At 35.9% G+C, this 16,639-nt stretch overlaps 1 protein-coding gene across 7 annotated transcripts in view; it reads right to left on the reverse strand.

Annotated features, from left to right (window-relative positions):
• MTUS1 (microtubule associated scaffold protein 1) overlaps positions 1-16,639 on the reverse strand; it is a 143,820-nt gene that overhangs the window by 26,067 nt on the left and 101,114 nt on the right. For 6 of the 7 annotated variants that reach the window (XM_033103943.1, XM_033103947.1, XM_033103942.1 and 3 more), the window contains one exon: positions 7,850-8,064. In XM_033103943.1, coding sequence (XP_032959834.1) covers positions 7,850-8,064 — 215 coding nt within the window. Of the gene's footprint in view, positions 1-911; positions 1,040-7,849; positions 8,065-16,639 lie in introns of those variants that run through there. The other variant, XM_033103948.1, reaches the window with a different exon arrangement.

Genomic DNA, 16,639 nt, shown 5'->3' on the forward strand with positions numbered 1-16,639 from the left:
GAAACCAAGATACGAATCATTTAGGCTAACAGTTTGTGTTGTTCAAAAACACAGATATCCCTTAGTTGTTAAGGAAATTTCTGTTTCAAACATCTGTATTTTCTCAGCTCCTTACGAAACTTTCATCTGAGGCACTGAATGGCCCGTTTAAAAATATTTACTTTGAGCCACGCTTCATTGCCGAGCCATAGAACCTTTTTGCTAACACATACAGTATGAAGATGCCATTCTTTCTCCTCCTCCAAGGGCAATAAAGACCTAATCAGTTTAAGATAAATATTTAATGTTCCAAACATATGCACTTTGTTCTATATTGGAAAAAAAAAAGTTTTGTTACAATCCTTTACTTCTAAAAGGAAGACACAAAGTTTGTTATAAAACTAGGGCGAAAAAAAATAATCCTTGAAAGACAAAATTAATTGTGCACATTATTTTCTAAGGATTATAATGTTTTGGATTAGCTATAATTCTAAGTAGATGTTAGAGAAATGAATCAAAGAAAACCAGGCAGCTGTTTCAGTATTTAAAAAGCCATTATCAATCTTGGAAAAAAACAGAAAAAAAGGAACAATTTCCAAGTGACCAGCAACTAACACAGAGCAATCATACATATATACACATAATCACACAAACAGGGTAATTAGAGACCGCTTCTACAAGGCAGAGTCCCTACCACAGGGTGGAAGGAAGGAAAAGGCAGAATTCAAAGCTCTCTGAAAATGCCCTCACTAGGATCACCCAACACGGAGCTCTCTCGCCGCATCTTGTCACAGTGTTGCAGAGATCACGAGATCCAGCCTTTGCAGGCAAAAGTTGCTTGTCATCCAGAGCATTTCCCCCTGATTCCAAACAACCTCTGCCTTAGTGCCTGACCTTCTTCCAGAAAAGCACTACAAACAAATACTAATTACCCTTGTTGCTGCACATGGAGAATAGAGGCACATTTTGCTGCTGGAGCAGCCCATTTTCCAGCTTCTGTCTCCAGCTCCCCCCCACCCCCTGCACTGTCCAAGAAGTGCACAGGTGGCCACGCCACCCACCAGTCGGTCTGTCTACATTCAAAGCTCTACCAGGAGGCGCGCCATTGGTCCTGGGTTAGCCTTACTTCACATCCTGCAGGTTACCGTATGCCTCAGCCGCCTCTCCTCACAGAAGCTGATGCTGCAGCTTCTGCCTTTGGCACAGGCAGCCTGCGATTACTTAAAGCCACAGCCCTTCATTTATGAAAAACGAGAGCAAGACATTAGACTGATCGATTGCCACTTACTTAAATATCAGCTGGTACAGGGGAAAGAAAAACTGACCTTCTCTGCGTAGATAATGGAGTTATTTTAAGATTTGTGAGCCTTTTTATTCCCTTCTCTAATTGAGGTCATTGGATTACCACACTTACTAATAGAAAAAGGAAACTTGGTCTCCAAAACCAGTACACCAATGAGCTTACGAACTAAGTGAATAAATGAAAGTGGGTGTATTTTAACTTTGAATTAAAAATGACATTAAAAACGAATGGTGTTTTCCGCAAAATTTAATTTGAATGCTTGCAACGTGGTCCACTGGTGTTTTAAGAAAAAGTGTGAAATGCTGATTTAAGAGTTGGAGATTAGATATATTTTATATAACTTTTATTTTTTCCTTTGTAGTAGTCTCTCACTAAGGAGCTGAGGAAGTTAATGACACACTAGCACTGTTTTAGTGACTAGAATTTAAGAAACACTTTCTCATTGAGACATTTTGGCCTTGATGGTATTTTGAATGCTTGATTTTTAAAACGCAGTTTAAGTTGTTCTGAAATCACAGATCAGTTAGTCCAGGTTTTTAAAATGAGCAAGTAAATGGGTTTTCTAATGTAGAAATTAAAGTCTGAGGAAAATCAACCTGGATAAAATTGGAAGAAAATTTTAAAAATACATATGATATATACTTATCTTAATCTTATAAATGTAAGCCTTAATTTTGTTTGCTTAGTATTCTAGTTCAAGTATCAGCAAGTTTTGTCACTCAAGTGACAAGAAAACCAGAAGATAGCTTTACTAGATACCCACAAGCAATCCTGCAACACATTCAGTGAACTGGCTTATTATACTTCACTGTTTCCAGTGGTAACTAAACTGCAAATAGAAGGAAAAGCTGACAAGAAGGTAAATCACTTTCCAAATTTCCATTAAAAATTAAGTTGGTGTATAATTTCCAGGAGTCATTTTGTGAAAACTTTTACGTCTTACTACAAATATATACCAGATGACCTTTTTGCTTATTACGGGATTTTGGGGACAAGGCATTTCAATCCCATGTGGACATTTCTCCCATTTCTACTGCACTCAACTTCCTATCCTCAATGCCCAGAAGCCATTAATATCTTTCAACCTCTGTCAATCCAAGTAACAGTAACAGGAAAACCGTGAGATCATCACTGACTCTTCTTTGTCCAAACGGGTTGTGCCAAAGGTTGTCAGTTTTTCCTTCCTGATGTGTCTTGACTCCCTTACTGTTTTTCTGTTAGTACTACCTCCATCCAGTCCTGAGCCTCACCAACCCATTCCTGGACTGCTGAAAGTCCAGAAGGCTGCTAGATTATTATCCCATATTCTCTGTGGATATAAATGCCGTTGCTCAAAAAGAGTCTTCCATTGAATGCATAAAAAAATAAACATCACCTTAGTTCTATGAACCTCAATCATCTAGCTTCTGTTTAGATCCCTGACTCCTCTTCTGTCCAAGTCACACTCGCCACACATGTCCCCCCTCCACTCTGAAATGCCCGGTCTGCTTTACCTGACCCATTATGTAAGCCTCCAGGGAATGCTAAATGTCAATCATAGATACCACCCTCCTCCTCAAATATCCAGACAGGGCATTTATCCTTCTGAATTGATTGGCAAATTATTACTCAACACCAATTAACCAAGCACCATTCCAGATGCTGGGGAAAATATGAAAGAAATTTAAGACATGATCCTTGCCTTTGGGAAGCTTTGGAACCTAGGCAGAACTAAAACACCCAGGTCCAATTCTTTGGTTATGTCTCAAAGCTGATGACCTCATCTGAGGGGAAGCAGTACAGGATAATGGAAAAACCAAGGGCTTTAAACATGATCGTACATAAAATGCAGACCACAGTCTCCATTCCATAATAAACACATACAGTTAGTTTCTGCCCACTCTCCTACTGGTTGCTTGCCCTTTAAGATATTTACCCTTTACTTATAGATGATAAAATGTGTTTTGTCACTTAGATACTGATTGCCTATTTCTTTTTATTCAGCTGCTCCTATGTCAGTGTTTCTGTCTTAGATATTAAACTATAGTCCAGAAAAGAAGTTTATTTAATTCTCTTTGTATTGTAACATGCAGAATTCCACACAATGTGAAAAAAGAGGGAGGTGGGACTCTGGAAAGAAAAATGCTTTATACTCATGCATTAAGTATATGAAGTGCTCCAAGAAAAAAAATGGACTCACCATAATTTAATTAGGAGTCCCTGAGACACAGGCACTTAGTCTCTGGCCGCCGTCCCATCAGTGGGCCTGATTTTCCAGGCTACTAAGAAGTATCGACATCACAGGCGTTTGCAGAAAAGAGCCACATCAGATGGCACAGATGTGTGCCATGTTTGACTTCCTCCCCAAAGCCCACACAGTAAATCGTGTCCACTGTTTTTGTTCTCAGACAGTTTTACTTATATTAAACTGCTAGTGTCATTCAAAATTCCTTTGTTTAGGTGCTGCTTTAGGTTAGCTTCCTCTTGCAAAAATAGAATTGGAGGTATACTGGATAATAAGTCTGGTTTTGCGGGGTGTTACCTATGTCGTGTTTAGGCTTACCTAGAAACTCACCCATTGACCCTTTTATGAAGAAATATGAATTACCACCATCAACGCTGGCCTTCACTTTGGCAGTCTGTACAGAATACTGCACAACTATGCAAGGATAAACCAAGAATTACAAAAAACTAAAACAACAGTGTGTCCTTTGAGAAACAAAGTATGGTATTAGTTTCCAGATTCATGAGACATTTATTAGAACTTCTGCTATATAATAAATGAATTTTGTCTGCTACTCAAGTGGAAAAGTTGTAGTTATTAAATAGACTTGTAATAAAAGGATAAGTAGTAGTTTCAGTATTCCTTATTAATCAACCATTTTTACCCATAATCTAAAGCTCCAAAACCATTTCATAAAAGTTAATAAGATATATACGTATATATAGATCAATCTACATCTAAAGTCTACATCTACCTAGCTAAATTTCTATCAATCAATTAATCACTTTATGTGATGGAGGCTTAAGAGAAAATCGTTTTGAAGAAATTGCTTAACTATTCCCCTGGTTATGTCTTTCCTTTCCAACTATCTTATAACAGTGCCCTTTATACATTAGGCAGTCCATAAATATTTGCTGATTGATTATAAAGAGCTAACAAAGAACATTTACATAAAGACTTTGTATGTTCAACTCTCATCTGGAATTCCATCCTCTCTATGCATTCATTTGTTCATTCAGATAGATATACACTGTGTGTCCTATTATGTACAAGGCACTGTTATAGCTGCTGAGGTGGCTTCCTAAGAAAGAACTAGACACAGATCCTGCTCTCAGTGAGTTTCTCATCTTAGAAAGCAAAAATGAGTGCTAAATTGTTACCTATAACATAACATAGAAACTGACAGAGAAATGTAAATGCTCCTAGAATCCACAGGTGAAATAGAACATAGAGCTAGAAGGACCAGGAAAGGCTTCATAAAAGAGAGTTTTTGAGTTGAATTTTCAGAAATTCAGTGGCATCACAGTAACATGGGCATTAGGAGGTAATTAAGTGTAAGATGAAATTTACATACAGTAAGAGTATCCCTAAAACTCTTAAGAGTTTGCCCTGCTGTGGACTGATGAAGCATCTCTCAGTATGTCGGGTTCTGTGAGGTTTACTCCCTAGTGGTAGAACTACTCTTTCTCCACCTGAGCACCTGATAAAGTATCTTTGGCTTGTGTTTAGAAGTCAGGTCACATGGAAAGAAAGTATCTTTAAACACTAAGATCACAGAGTGTAGAAGTTTCACTCTCATGAGGTATTTCAGAACTGAGAATACAGCTAAAGGAAGGGCTGACTCCAGTCTTTCACTTCTAGGTCTTTGCTCAGTGAGGGGCATACAAGGCAGAGCTGCCTGATCTAGTTAATTGGCTGTTTGTATAATGAATCCATGGAAATTAAATGCAGGTAGTGATTGATGCTCCTGTAAGAAAGATCTGAACATGTATGGATCGGGGGAAGGGTGGTCGCCCAGTAATGGTATTTGAACAAAGGATGGAAAAGCACAGGAAGTGTACAGGAGTTCCTAGTGCCCTAGACCTGAGTTTAAGTCCTGATCCTCCTCTGACTGTCTGATGACAGTCAAGTTTCTTGACAGCTCTGTGCCCCAATTTTCTTATTTGTAAATCCCGATTTGTGTTTTTGGAGAGGATTTAATAAGTAAGACTGTCTGGTACTTAGAAATATTCAACAAATGATAAATCATTTTTGCTTATCCTCTACCCCCCTAGATATACAGCTAGAGCATCAGGCAGTGAGAGTAAGGTGAAAAGGGGCAGTTGGTGCCAAATTAGACAGAGTCTCATATTCCAAGTTCCATACCAGAGTCATCCAAAAGAAACATAATGTGAGCCATACATGTGATTTTAATTTCCTAGTAGCCACATTTAAATAGTTTAATAATGTATTTTATTTAACCCAGTATATCCAAAGTATTAGCAACATATAGTCAACATAAAATTATTAACAAGATATTTTACATCTTTTTTTCCATACTGTTTTCCAAATCCATGTGTATTTTACATGTACTGCATGTCTCAATTCAGCCTGGCTCCACTCTAAGTGCTCAATAGCTTCGTAAGGCTAGAGACTACCCCGTGGGACAAATCGGCTGTACACCATCAAAAACCACTGAAGGTTTTAAGTAGTAGAGTGCAACAGTTTGGAAAGATGCATCTGTCAGCAGTGCTTGGGATGGATTATTAGGGGAGAGAGTGCAAGCCTGAAGACTGGTTAGGAAGTTATTATCATAATCTAGCGGACAGTCATCCAGGGTCTGAATAAGGCTGGCATCAGTAGGAATGGAAAAGAGGGCATGAAGGGGAGAAACACTGTGGGATGAGAATTCACAGAATGTGATGAGTGATTTCATGTGGGAGATAAAGGAGATAAAAAAGTTGAACACGGGTCTTTAGACTAGACATAACAAAAGGAATAATTGGTTTGTAACTAAATAGACAAACTACTTGTTCTCTAAATTTGCTACTATGTGGTTTCCAATTTAGCTGACTTGGTTTTATAAGCCAACTCTAGAATTCCTTCCTTACATAGTAAAGAAAAAATAAAAATACTACATGTGTGATGTAATTTAAAAACTAGGTAAATGTCTCTACCTCCTCAAAAAAATATATTTGGATAAACCTGTAAAATGTTCATCGATACAGATCTAAACTGTCCACCAGCTGGGTAGCTTGTCAAGGCACAGACCAAGTCTTTTTCACCTCTGTCTCCCCTGCCTCATACAGGCAATCACATCACAGTCGCCTCTGGAGGAAATAAATGGAGGTTTGCTGGATCGAACTGAACTACAGTACAAGCAAACTGATCAGTGTTGTTCTTGAGATTTCATGTATACCCATCTTTAAAATTGTGATTAAAAGGGGCCGAGGGGCCGGCCCGGTGGCTCAGGCGGTTGGAGCTCCGTGCTCCTAACTCCAAAGGCTGCCGGTTCAATTACCACATGAGCCAGTGGGCTCTCAACCACAAGGTTGCTGGTTCAATTCCTTGAGTCCTGCAAGGGACGGTGGGCTCCGCCCCCTGCAACTAAGATTGAACAGGCACCTTGAGCTGAGCTGCCGCTTAGCTCCCAGATGGCTCAGTTGATTGGAGCGTGGGCTCTCAACCACAAGGTTGCCAGTTCAATTCCTCGAGTCCCGCAAGGGATGCTGGGCTGTGCCCCCTGCAACTAGCAACGGCAACTGAACCTGGAGCTGAGCTGCGCCCTCCACAACTAAGACTGAAAGGACAACAACTTGAAGCTGAATGGCACCCTCCACAACTAAGATTGAAAGGACAACAACTTGACTTGGAAAAAAGTCCTGGAATACACACTATCACCCAATAAAAATAAATAAATAAATAAAATTGTGATTAAAAATATATTTAAAGAGCTCAAGTTACATTCTCACCCATGTTTTCCTCTAAGTAAGAGTTTTTGTTGCTACGCCAGAAGCATATGTTCATAGAAACACAGTTTTCTCAAATAATTTTAACTAGTACTGAACGGACATCCTTGTAGCATACCAGGGGAAAAGTAAGTAAGAAAATCTGTTTTGCTGTTGTACCACAAACTATTTTAGAAATGGATGGAAATTCTCAAGAGTTCCCAAACCATACTGGGAGTTACCTCAAAAATGTTCTTTGACCCATAAATACCATCAAATCAACCTCATTTGTCAAAGTGTTGAACGGTGATATGAAAAGCTACATAGAGTTAGACAAAAAAATTAAGTGAGAAAATAATGCTAATATAATCGGGAGGTGCACAGAAGTATAACAGGCAATTATCTTTTTGTTATTGTTAGTCTAAGAGACTCTAGAGAAGTAAAGTAAGTACGTACTAGAAATGTTTCCATCCCAAATTTCTAGAGAATGACTTGGGTATCAAGTGAGTTGACAAAGCATAACTCGAAGAATTGTATCTGATCTTACCAATTATTGATTTAAAGATATTCACAAGACAAGAGCATGAGCATGGCCCCACCTCAGTCCCTGCCCCGCACCTCAGTGAGAAACACTGGTTAAAGGGGACACATCCTTACCTCAGACAGTAGGTGCTGAATCACAACTGTTAATGCTTCAAACTTGATATTACCACAGGAAAGAAGCTGCTTGAGCTGTACGATAAATCCACTTTGGTTTTCACATTTTGCTTTATATTGAGCCAACTCAAGTGTTTTTTCAGAGGACAGCACATCTGGAGACGTCTGTGTCTGGATACATAAACTTCTGGGATTCTTTTGCCTGCCCTTTTCAACTGCAAAAGGGATTAATAATTGGTAGTAAAATATATGACTTTGATTTTGATTACAACCACCATATGAATTCAAATACAACTAGATAAGCCACAGAAATGCATTTATGTTTACATAAGGAAAGCATATGGATGAGAGCTGGAATTAATCAAATATCTAAATATCTGGAATTCATAAACACAGACAATGGCTTTAAATTCTGTTTTTAAAAAATTTCTATAGGGCAGAGAATTATGTACGTGAAACAAATAGATTTATCAATCCATAAAGAGGAAAATTGTGTGCAAACTCATATGGATTTCATAGTTTCTAATTTTCCAGGTAAATTGGTACAGAAATCTGACTGTCACAAGTATCCTGACTCTATACTTTGGTCACTTATGCTGAAAGAAAAACACAAATTATCGGACTTAAAATGCTTTTCCCTCCTCCTCCACATTTTTTACGAACCTTCCATCCTTTCCCTGCTGACATCCTGGTCATTACAAAGATTTATACTGCAGACAAGTCATTTCCTAATTTCTAATAAATCATCATGTACACTGAACATCTACTCACATTTTGCCCATTTTTAAGTTCATTGCTAGAGAGTACTATACTCTTGACTATACTACTCCATTTTCTATCCAACACAAGCTTCGCTGGTTTTTCCCCTCTCCAAGTAGTAATAATGGTTTAAATATTTTTTTAAAAGCACATGCCAATACTCAAATCGATCTGAGATGCCAGGCCAAGTAATTATTCTTTTTCTTTGCAAGATGCCCTGGGAATTACTCTACGTTATATTAAATGAAAAACTGTTCAGTTTTGGAACCATTCCAAATGTCTAAGTCACTTTAAATATCAAACACAATTGGAAAAACAGGAAACAAGCTGCTTAGCTTCCTGAAATAAGTAGGCCAAATAATCAAAACAAATCTAAATCTGAAAAAAAAAAAAAAAGGACATAAGAAACTAATAAAATACCCAAATGTTTCCTTATTCTCAGAAGCATTCCCTATGACATCCACATTCTGTGGTAACAAACAAACCTAAGACAATTTTATAAACAGTAATTATTTTCTTTACTATTTCAAGAAAAGGAAAATTACAGTGATTTCTTGAAGGAAAATAAACAAAGAACCCTCAGTATTCATGTTCCAAGAACCAATGGCAAAATACACACAATATACTCTTTAAGTTAGAAACAGAAAAAGGCTTTTATTTTCGATGGTTGCTTTCCATGGTTAAACAACTCGTATTTGTATTAATACTTGATAATTCTCAATTCTAAACTGACTAAAAATAGCTATTGTTTTAAAAATACTGGAAAACAGGGGGAAGTGCTTATCCATTATTCTTAGTAATCATTAATAGTTGTTTATCAATAATTGGCAATTCCATAGCAGATGGAGAAAGTAACTAAGTTAATAGTCATAATATTGAAGTACTGAAGGGGGAATAATAACTTCACAGTCACTATTATTAATAAAAAATAATCTAAATTTTTTACAATTTGTCAAAATATCTGAGATTAGTATTCCGTTATTTTATGTCATTTCCTAAAATGTTCTTAGAAATTATATTTGTCATATAACATATACTAATTACAAAATGTTTTATTGTTCATAGAGTATCTCACTTTCCTCTCTTTTGATCCTCCCAGTAACCCTCAGTAGGAAAGGTGAGATTCAGGAGACAGCTTCTATGGGACAGATTCAAAGTCAGAACCTAGGCCCCTGATGCCAAATCTCTACTCCCGTGCATTTTGGAAAGTGGAAATGTGGTGGAGATGTAACGTATTTCATAACTAAAAATAAACATTTATGCAACCATCTTGACAAAGTGTTACTTTAGTACTCAAGTCCATTATCTGAGTACACTTCATTTCAATAAGCCTACATATAGATAAACATCTATTTGCAGTGTTTTATCTATTTTATACAAACAGAAGAGTAATAAAAAATTTTTAACTCTTCGACTATCTAGAATTCACTGCAACATATGTAGCTATAAGTTCATTCTCATTCTCCTGATTGACAGCACTGCTATATGTCCTATCAATACTTTTTGAAGTATTCATTTATTTATTGATACATTGCTTTGAGTTCATCATGTCTTGAATCCTTAACATTTGATTCTGTTTCTAGAATTCACATGCTAATCAATTTTATAATTTAACACATTATCAGCGTTTTAAAGCTGTTAGGTTATAATTATTCACAAAATCTAAGAGATGAATCTTTCACATTAATATTTTTGGAGAAAACATGAAGATTCTTGCCTACTTTGTCTTCAGATGAATTTTAGTATTATATGATCAGGTTCTAGCAGGGTAACGTGTAAGAAAATACAATATATTGAATTAAATATAAATTCATATATTAAACATTTTTCACACAGGTTCAGAATACAGATACAACCTTTATAGCACCAAACTTTGTATTTTTATTCAAATTATCTCTTATACCGAAGTCAGGCAATAGTTAAGTATTTGGCTCCTTTGCGAACTAAGTTTTTTTTCGCGGTATTACCAAGATTTTTTTAATTTAACTTAAAATTCTACTGAAACTTTTTGCTACTAGTATTATTTGGATAAATTCCCTGACTTTATGTACATAATATACCTTCCTTTAGATTTATTTATTTTTCTAATTGAATCACTAGTTCCATTTCTAACATTATTTTAAAGATAGGGAGAGTGCCTTATCTATGTCTTGTTTTGAGGAAATTAAGTCTAGTGTTTTTCATTGGACATAAAGTAGGTAATAAAATAATACCCTTACATCATGTTAAGAATCTGTGGATATAAATTTTTAAGTGTTTAGAAAATGAATTGGATTTGCTGACTCCTTATTAGGCCTCTGAAACCATTACTTTTTTTTTTTTTTTTTTTTTTTTACTGTTTTTTATTTTCATTTGACAAATGGTAAAGGTTTTTCTTAGACTGCAGTGGCTCAAATTCCTGAGACAAACTCTAAAATTTTTTCAGATATGTCAGCACAACAGTACAAGCTGTTCACAAGCTTATTGCTGAGGATTCGGGTCCTCAGCTGAAGGCATAAGTCCACCAGTGAGAATAGTGTACTATACATTTCCTTTATATTTTGATTGTTTTAACTTTTGGTAACAAAATGGCATTTGTACTTATAAAAGTCCTATTTCCATATTTTGGAACTGTTAAATATCTAAGGGCGTATATACTCTTTGAAAGTTTAGAAAATTTTCTAGGACCAAAGACTATACATTAAGAATGCTGCTAAGATCACTCTAGAATGAACTGAAGTCATTTTTGCTAAGGTACACCCTGGGAAACAGCAACTGTTCAACTGTGATTGCATTCCAGTCATGCAAGCATCCTGGTTTTTAGCTGCTTTTTCACTGGCGCTTTGCCTGGTTGCCTTTTCACCTTCAGTGGCAGTTAAGTGAGGGTGTTAACTCCATCTAACTAAACAAGTAGGAGAGAGACTGCTTCTGTAAAACCCAGGCTGTCCATATATTATCCTCTTTTCCTCTCAGGCTTTCCTAACGGCCAGAGAACAGGAATTCCCAGAGTGGGGGAACCCCATTTATCAGCATCAGCTCCTAAGGGCCCAGCCATGAAAACCCAAACATCACACGTAGAGCACAAGCACTGCTCTGCTTCAGGTAATGACAGAATCGGCAGATCTGTACATCATGATGCAGTTTTCAATGCTCCCTGAGAACCTCAGTCAAACATTTAAAATGATTCTGGTCACGTCTGCCTGCATAATTTCATATACTCACATTGATGCTTGAGAACATCAAAACTTTTTGAGACACCTCTTCTAACATGCCCTAACACAAACTGTTGAATTCATAGCTGGTAAGCAAGAATTTATCCTCTTATGAATCATACGTGGGAGTAAAATGACATCGATAGAGGAGTTTTCATTGCAAATTTGTTTTGCAAAGATGAAAAAAAAAATCCCAAATGTCCATAGGTAGAGGACTGGTTAAATAAATTATAGTACATGTATGTAGTGAAATACCACAGCTGTAACATAGAACCAGGAAGCTCTCTGTGATAAATGAGAAAAAGCATAGTAAAGAGAAATGTAGATAGTGTGACCCAATGAATAAGGATGGGAGTATAAGAGCATTTTGCTTGTAAATGCAGGACAAAATTATCACATAATACATATAAAAATATTAAAAATGTTTACTTTTCCAGAGAGAGGAATAAAAACTAGACAGACACAAGGTATTCTGATATATTCTGTATACTTTTTAAAACCATGGGGTAAATATATTACCTATTCAAAATTAAAATCTAATTATTATTTTTAAAGGTAGTTAAAATGAATTCTAAGCATTTAAAAATCCTTATTTAATACTTAGTCATCAAGAAAACATAGTCAGTCCATGTTGCTTCCTTGGGGAATCTAGACAGGGATCTAAATAATACAGGTTTTGCTATATGTGAATACTCAGAATAGATTTACATTTAAGGAGAAAAAAGAACATTGACATATTATTATTCGAAGTATATACATCTTCAAATTTTGATAGAAAAGCAAGTAAGCTAACAGACTGTCCTCCACCTAGAGCTGGAAAAGCAAGCTGTAATCAGTCTTCCACTCCATATGCTGTGCTCCCTAAAGACAAAACTGGACCTCGTGGTAGATAACCCAGTCCAAGCATCCTTCCCCCCTTCATCACTCCTGGCTCAGCTGAAGGTCAGAATGGTGCAAACATCGCCAGTGATGCTCACAGCCCCCGTGCTCATAAATAGGGTATTTCATAATACTAAAACACAACAGTTCCCCTTAAATCCTACAGGATTCATTATTTATAGGAAATTAACATAACGTGAACCACACTTGGCCCTTCTATTACATTTATCAACATTATCATCACGATAATGCAGCTATATTTAAAAGCATAAAAGTGTTTGTTTATTATACCTATTACCAGGACATGTTCTGATTTGAAAGAATCAATTTAATTGGAAACCTTAAAATTAAACGTTAATGTCTACATAGATTCAGATGTCTCCCCACATGATAATTACCACTATCCTGTCTGATCTGGCCTTCCCAGGATTCATTCTAATGAAACTAAAACCTCCATCAGGAAAACAAAAGTCCTGAATCAAAGACATCTGCTTGCTCACTTGAACACAGTTGGATAACAGTTTGCTATTTTTGTTCTTTCTACTTGTGTCATCAATATGTTCATGTCATCATTAGTTTAAATTTGTATAAACCTTTTTTGTTTTCCTTTCATTATTTGTTTACTCTAGAAGTTAATAGTGATCATAATTTAGGAGCCATATATAATATTTTTCTATTTTTAGGTAGGTATGGGATTTACTTTAATATGGAACATTTCAAGCTCAGCAAAGCACAATGTTCAGGCTTAAAAATTACCCAAGCCAATTTTCGGGGGTGGGGGATGATAAACTTTAAGACATCCAAGCATTTTAAAAGCATATTCATATTAAAAACTTCTATTTCAGGATAACTATGCTTACATAATTTTTCCTAAAAAAAAAAAAAATCAAAAAACAATCCAAACTTGACTTTAAACATTCTCCATGTAGCTGGCAGGAAAAAAAAGCAGATTTTGCCTGTTCTTAAAATGGACTACTAACTACAAAGGAAATAGAAATTCATTACATTCGGAAATATTTTTAAGAAGTTATTACTTCCCCCAATTAGTTGGCATTCTAAATAATCTAAAACTCTGGTGGTAATATGTTGTTTATGAATTTGTTTCAGGACTAAAAGAGCATACAATATAAATGGAACTTAACAAAAAATTTGCAAGTAATGCAATTTTAAAAAACTCCAAAGATACTGAATGAAAACATTTTTATTCTAGTCATCCAACAAACAAAAACTTCATTAAAAACAAATTTTCATAGAGGAATAATCTGAATTTTCATTGCAACTTAAATTATGAAACAAGTGTCTTCTGTTATACTTGCTCGCACTGTACACGAATAAATTGGATAGGTCTTTTCTCAGAAGCACAAGGAGGGATAAAATATACACCCCCCAAGTTTCTTGCTGATGTGAGCGAGGTGCTGTTTCATAAGCAGCAGCCTGCAGTACTGGCCTTTTCCCCTTTATTATTAAACAAATTCCCTAAAATAGTAAATACTCACCTTCGTGTGGACTTGGTGTTTTTTTGGGGGGGAGGGAGTTTGTCTTAATGATCATTTTGACTTAACTAAAGTTAATAGGTGCTTAAAAACTTGTTCAGCATCACAAAGCCTGCTTATACGAAGCGGTGTTCTTTATTTCGGTATTGATGACATGCACCAACAAGAGATTCTTTTTAATTTAACACATGGAAGAACGAAGTACCAAGATTAACATTCTGTCACCACTGGGAACTGATTCCAAAACAAGAACAAAAAAATCTACAAAGTCCTTCCTCCTTGCCATGCCTATCTCCAGTGCATTTACTGTTTTAGAATCTTAAATTCCATCTCTTCTGTGACTTCTACATCTTGAGTTAGTCAGACTCATCGTGCCAGTGAAACCATGCCTTGTGGGTAGGTACTTTATAACCACAGATGGAGTCCCCAACCATTGCAGCCATGTTGCGATCACGTGTTCTTTGTCAAAAATGGTCCCCAGCAAAGCAGCATGGCTGAATCAAGGCACATGCAGACAGAGGAACTGAATGAGGGAGGGGGAGATAAATCCCCAGAATGAACCAACCGAGTCAAAATATTTCCTTATTGTATATTAAAGACAACAGACTATCTTACAGTAGAAACAAAAATTTAAGTAGCCAATTAAAACATTCAACACTACTGTTTCCCTGAAAATAAGACCTAGCCAGACCATCAGCCCTAATGCGTCTTTTAGAGCAAAAATTAATATAAGACCCAGTATTATATTATATCGTATTGTATTGTATTGCATTGTATTGTATTATATAAGACCTGGTCTTATATTAAAACAAGACCAGGTCTTATATATTATAGGATATATAATATTATATTATATAAGACTCAGTCTTATATTAAAATAAGACCGGGTGTTACATTAATTTTTGCTCCAAAAGATGCATTAGAGCTGATGGTCCAGCTAGGTCTTATTTTTGGGGAAACACGGTAGGGATATCGATAACACAAACGTTCAGTAAAATGTCATTCACAAAAGTCTAACCAGTTAAGGAAAAGCAATTTAAGCTTAAGAGAGGTGCCTAAAACTCAGGTTACCAGGCAACAATAGGAAAAAGGCAAGCATCACACCCAAAAGAAAATTCTAGTAATCTTAATTGTCCCCAGAGCTATATCACTGCTGTTTATAAAAAAGACATTTGTGTGCTAAAATAACCCTAAGTATCACCTAAGACAAATACAGAAAAATGATATTCAATATAAGTTACATTTAAAACTATACCTGTTGTCTTTTTACCCAAGAAAACAAGTAATGTGCATACACTATTAATAAGACCTTACTTTTAGCTTCAAAACATGCATTAGAGCTAATCATAATCTGTATTATTTCATGTATAGGCTGACTCTCTTCTAAACAAAAACTCAATTAACCAGAATATTTCAACTGTCCTAATTAAAGAAGTATTCACTATACAACTGATCCTTGGATCACACTGGTTTGAACTGATTTGAACTAGGTCCACTTACATGTGGATTTTTTTCAGAAAACACATTCAGTACTACATATAAATGTATTTTCTCTTATGATTTTCACATTCTTTTCTCTAGCTTACTTTATCTTAAGAAGATAGCATATAACACACATAACACACAAAATACGTGTAAACTGACTGTTATTGGTAAGGCTTCCAGTCAACAGTAGGCTATTAGTAGTTAAATTTTGGGGGAGTCAAAAGTTCTATGTAGATTTTCGACTGTGTGGAGAGCCAGCACCCCTAACCTCTACGTTGTCCAAGGGTCAGAGGGATGCAGTTTGCCATATTCCTTCAATTTCTCCCAATGAAAAATACTGCTATACTTCCCACCCTGAATCTAAATCCCAATTATAATGTATGGTTTACTTTCCATTTTTGCATGAAAATAGATTACATTAAAACAATTTAGTGCAGTAAAACTTTTAACTGTCTGAAGCCTGTGAGATTAAGATGTACTTTTTTCCAATATCAAACTTTTAAAAACTTATCAAAATACTATCTATTACGAATCAAGCTTCATTTAATAATTTACTGCCTTCTTAAATAGACTGCTATAATTATGAAAGGGCACATTTTCATGTCATAGCAAAACTGTAACTATAAGACCGCCATAGCTACAGGAGCTTAGTACTAATCTATGACAAAACGATTTTTAGCATAATGCCATTCACAACACAACACCAGCTCTTAGTAAATGCTTATCAATGTGGCAAGAGGCTGGCAAAATCTTCAAGACTGCTTTCAAGGAAGCCAAAGAGAAGAGTCTGAATTCACAGTAAGATAACAAAGTGGTGGTGGAAGGTTACATCTCTCATTTGTTATTGAATTTGGTCCTTTTGAGGTCTATCCTATTCTACAAATGATTGAATCTTTTAATTTTTATATACAAATTCTAATACATGGTTTTTTGGGAATGCTTTCTAAAATGGCTTCAGTGATGTATTTTGTAGTGTGAAAACA

The sequence above is a fragment of the Rhinolophus ferrumequinum genome, chromosome 4, assembly GCF_004115265.2.
Source record: "Rhinolophus ferrumequinum isolate MPI-CBG mRhiFer1 chromosome 4, mRhiFer1_v1.p, whole genome shotgun sequence".
In the NCBI taxonomy this organism is placed as follows: Eukaryota; Metazoa; Chordata; class Mammalia; order Chiroptera; family Rhinolophidae; genus Rhinolophus; species Rhinolophus ferrumequinum.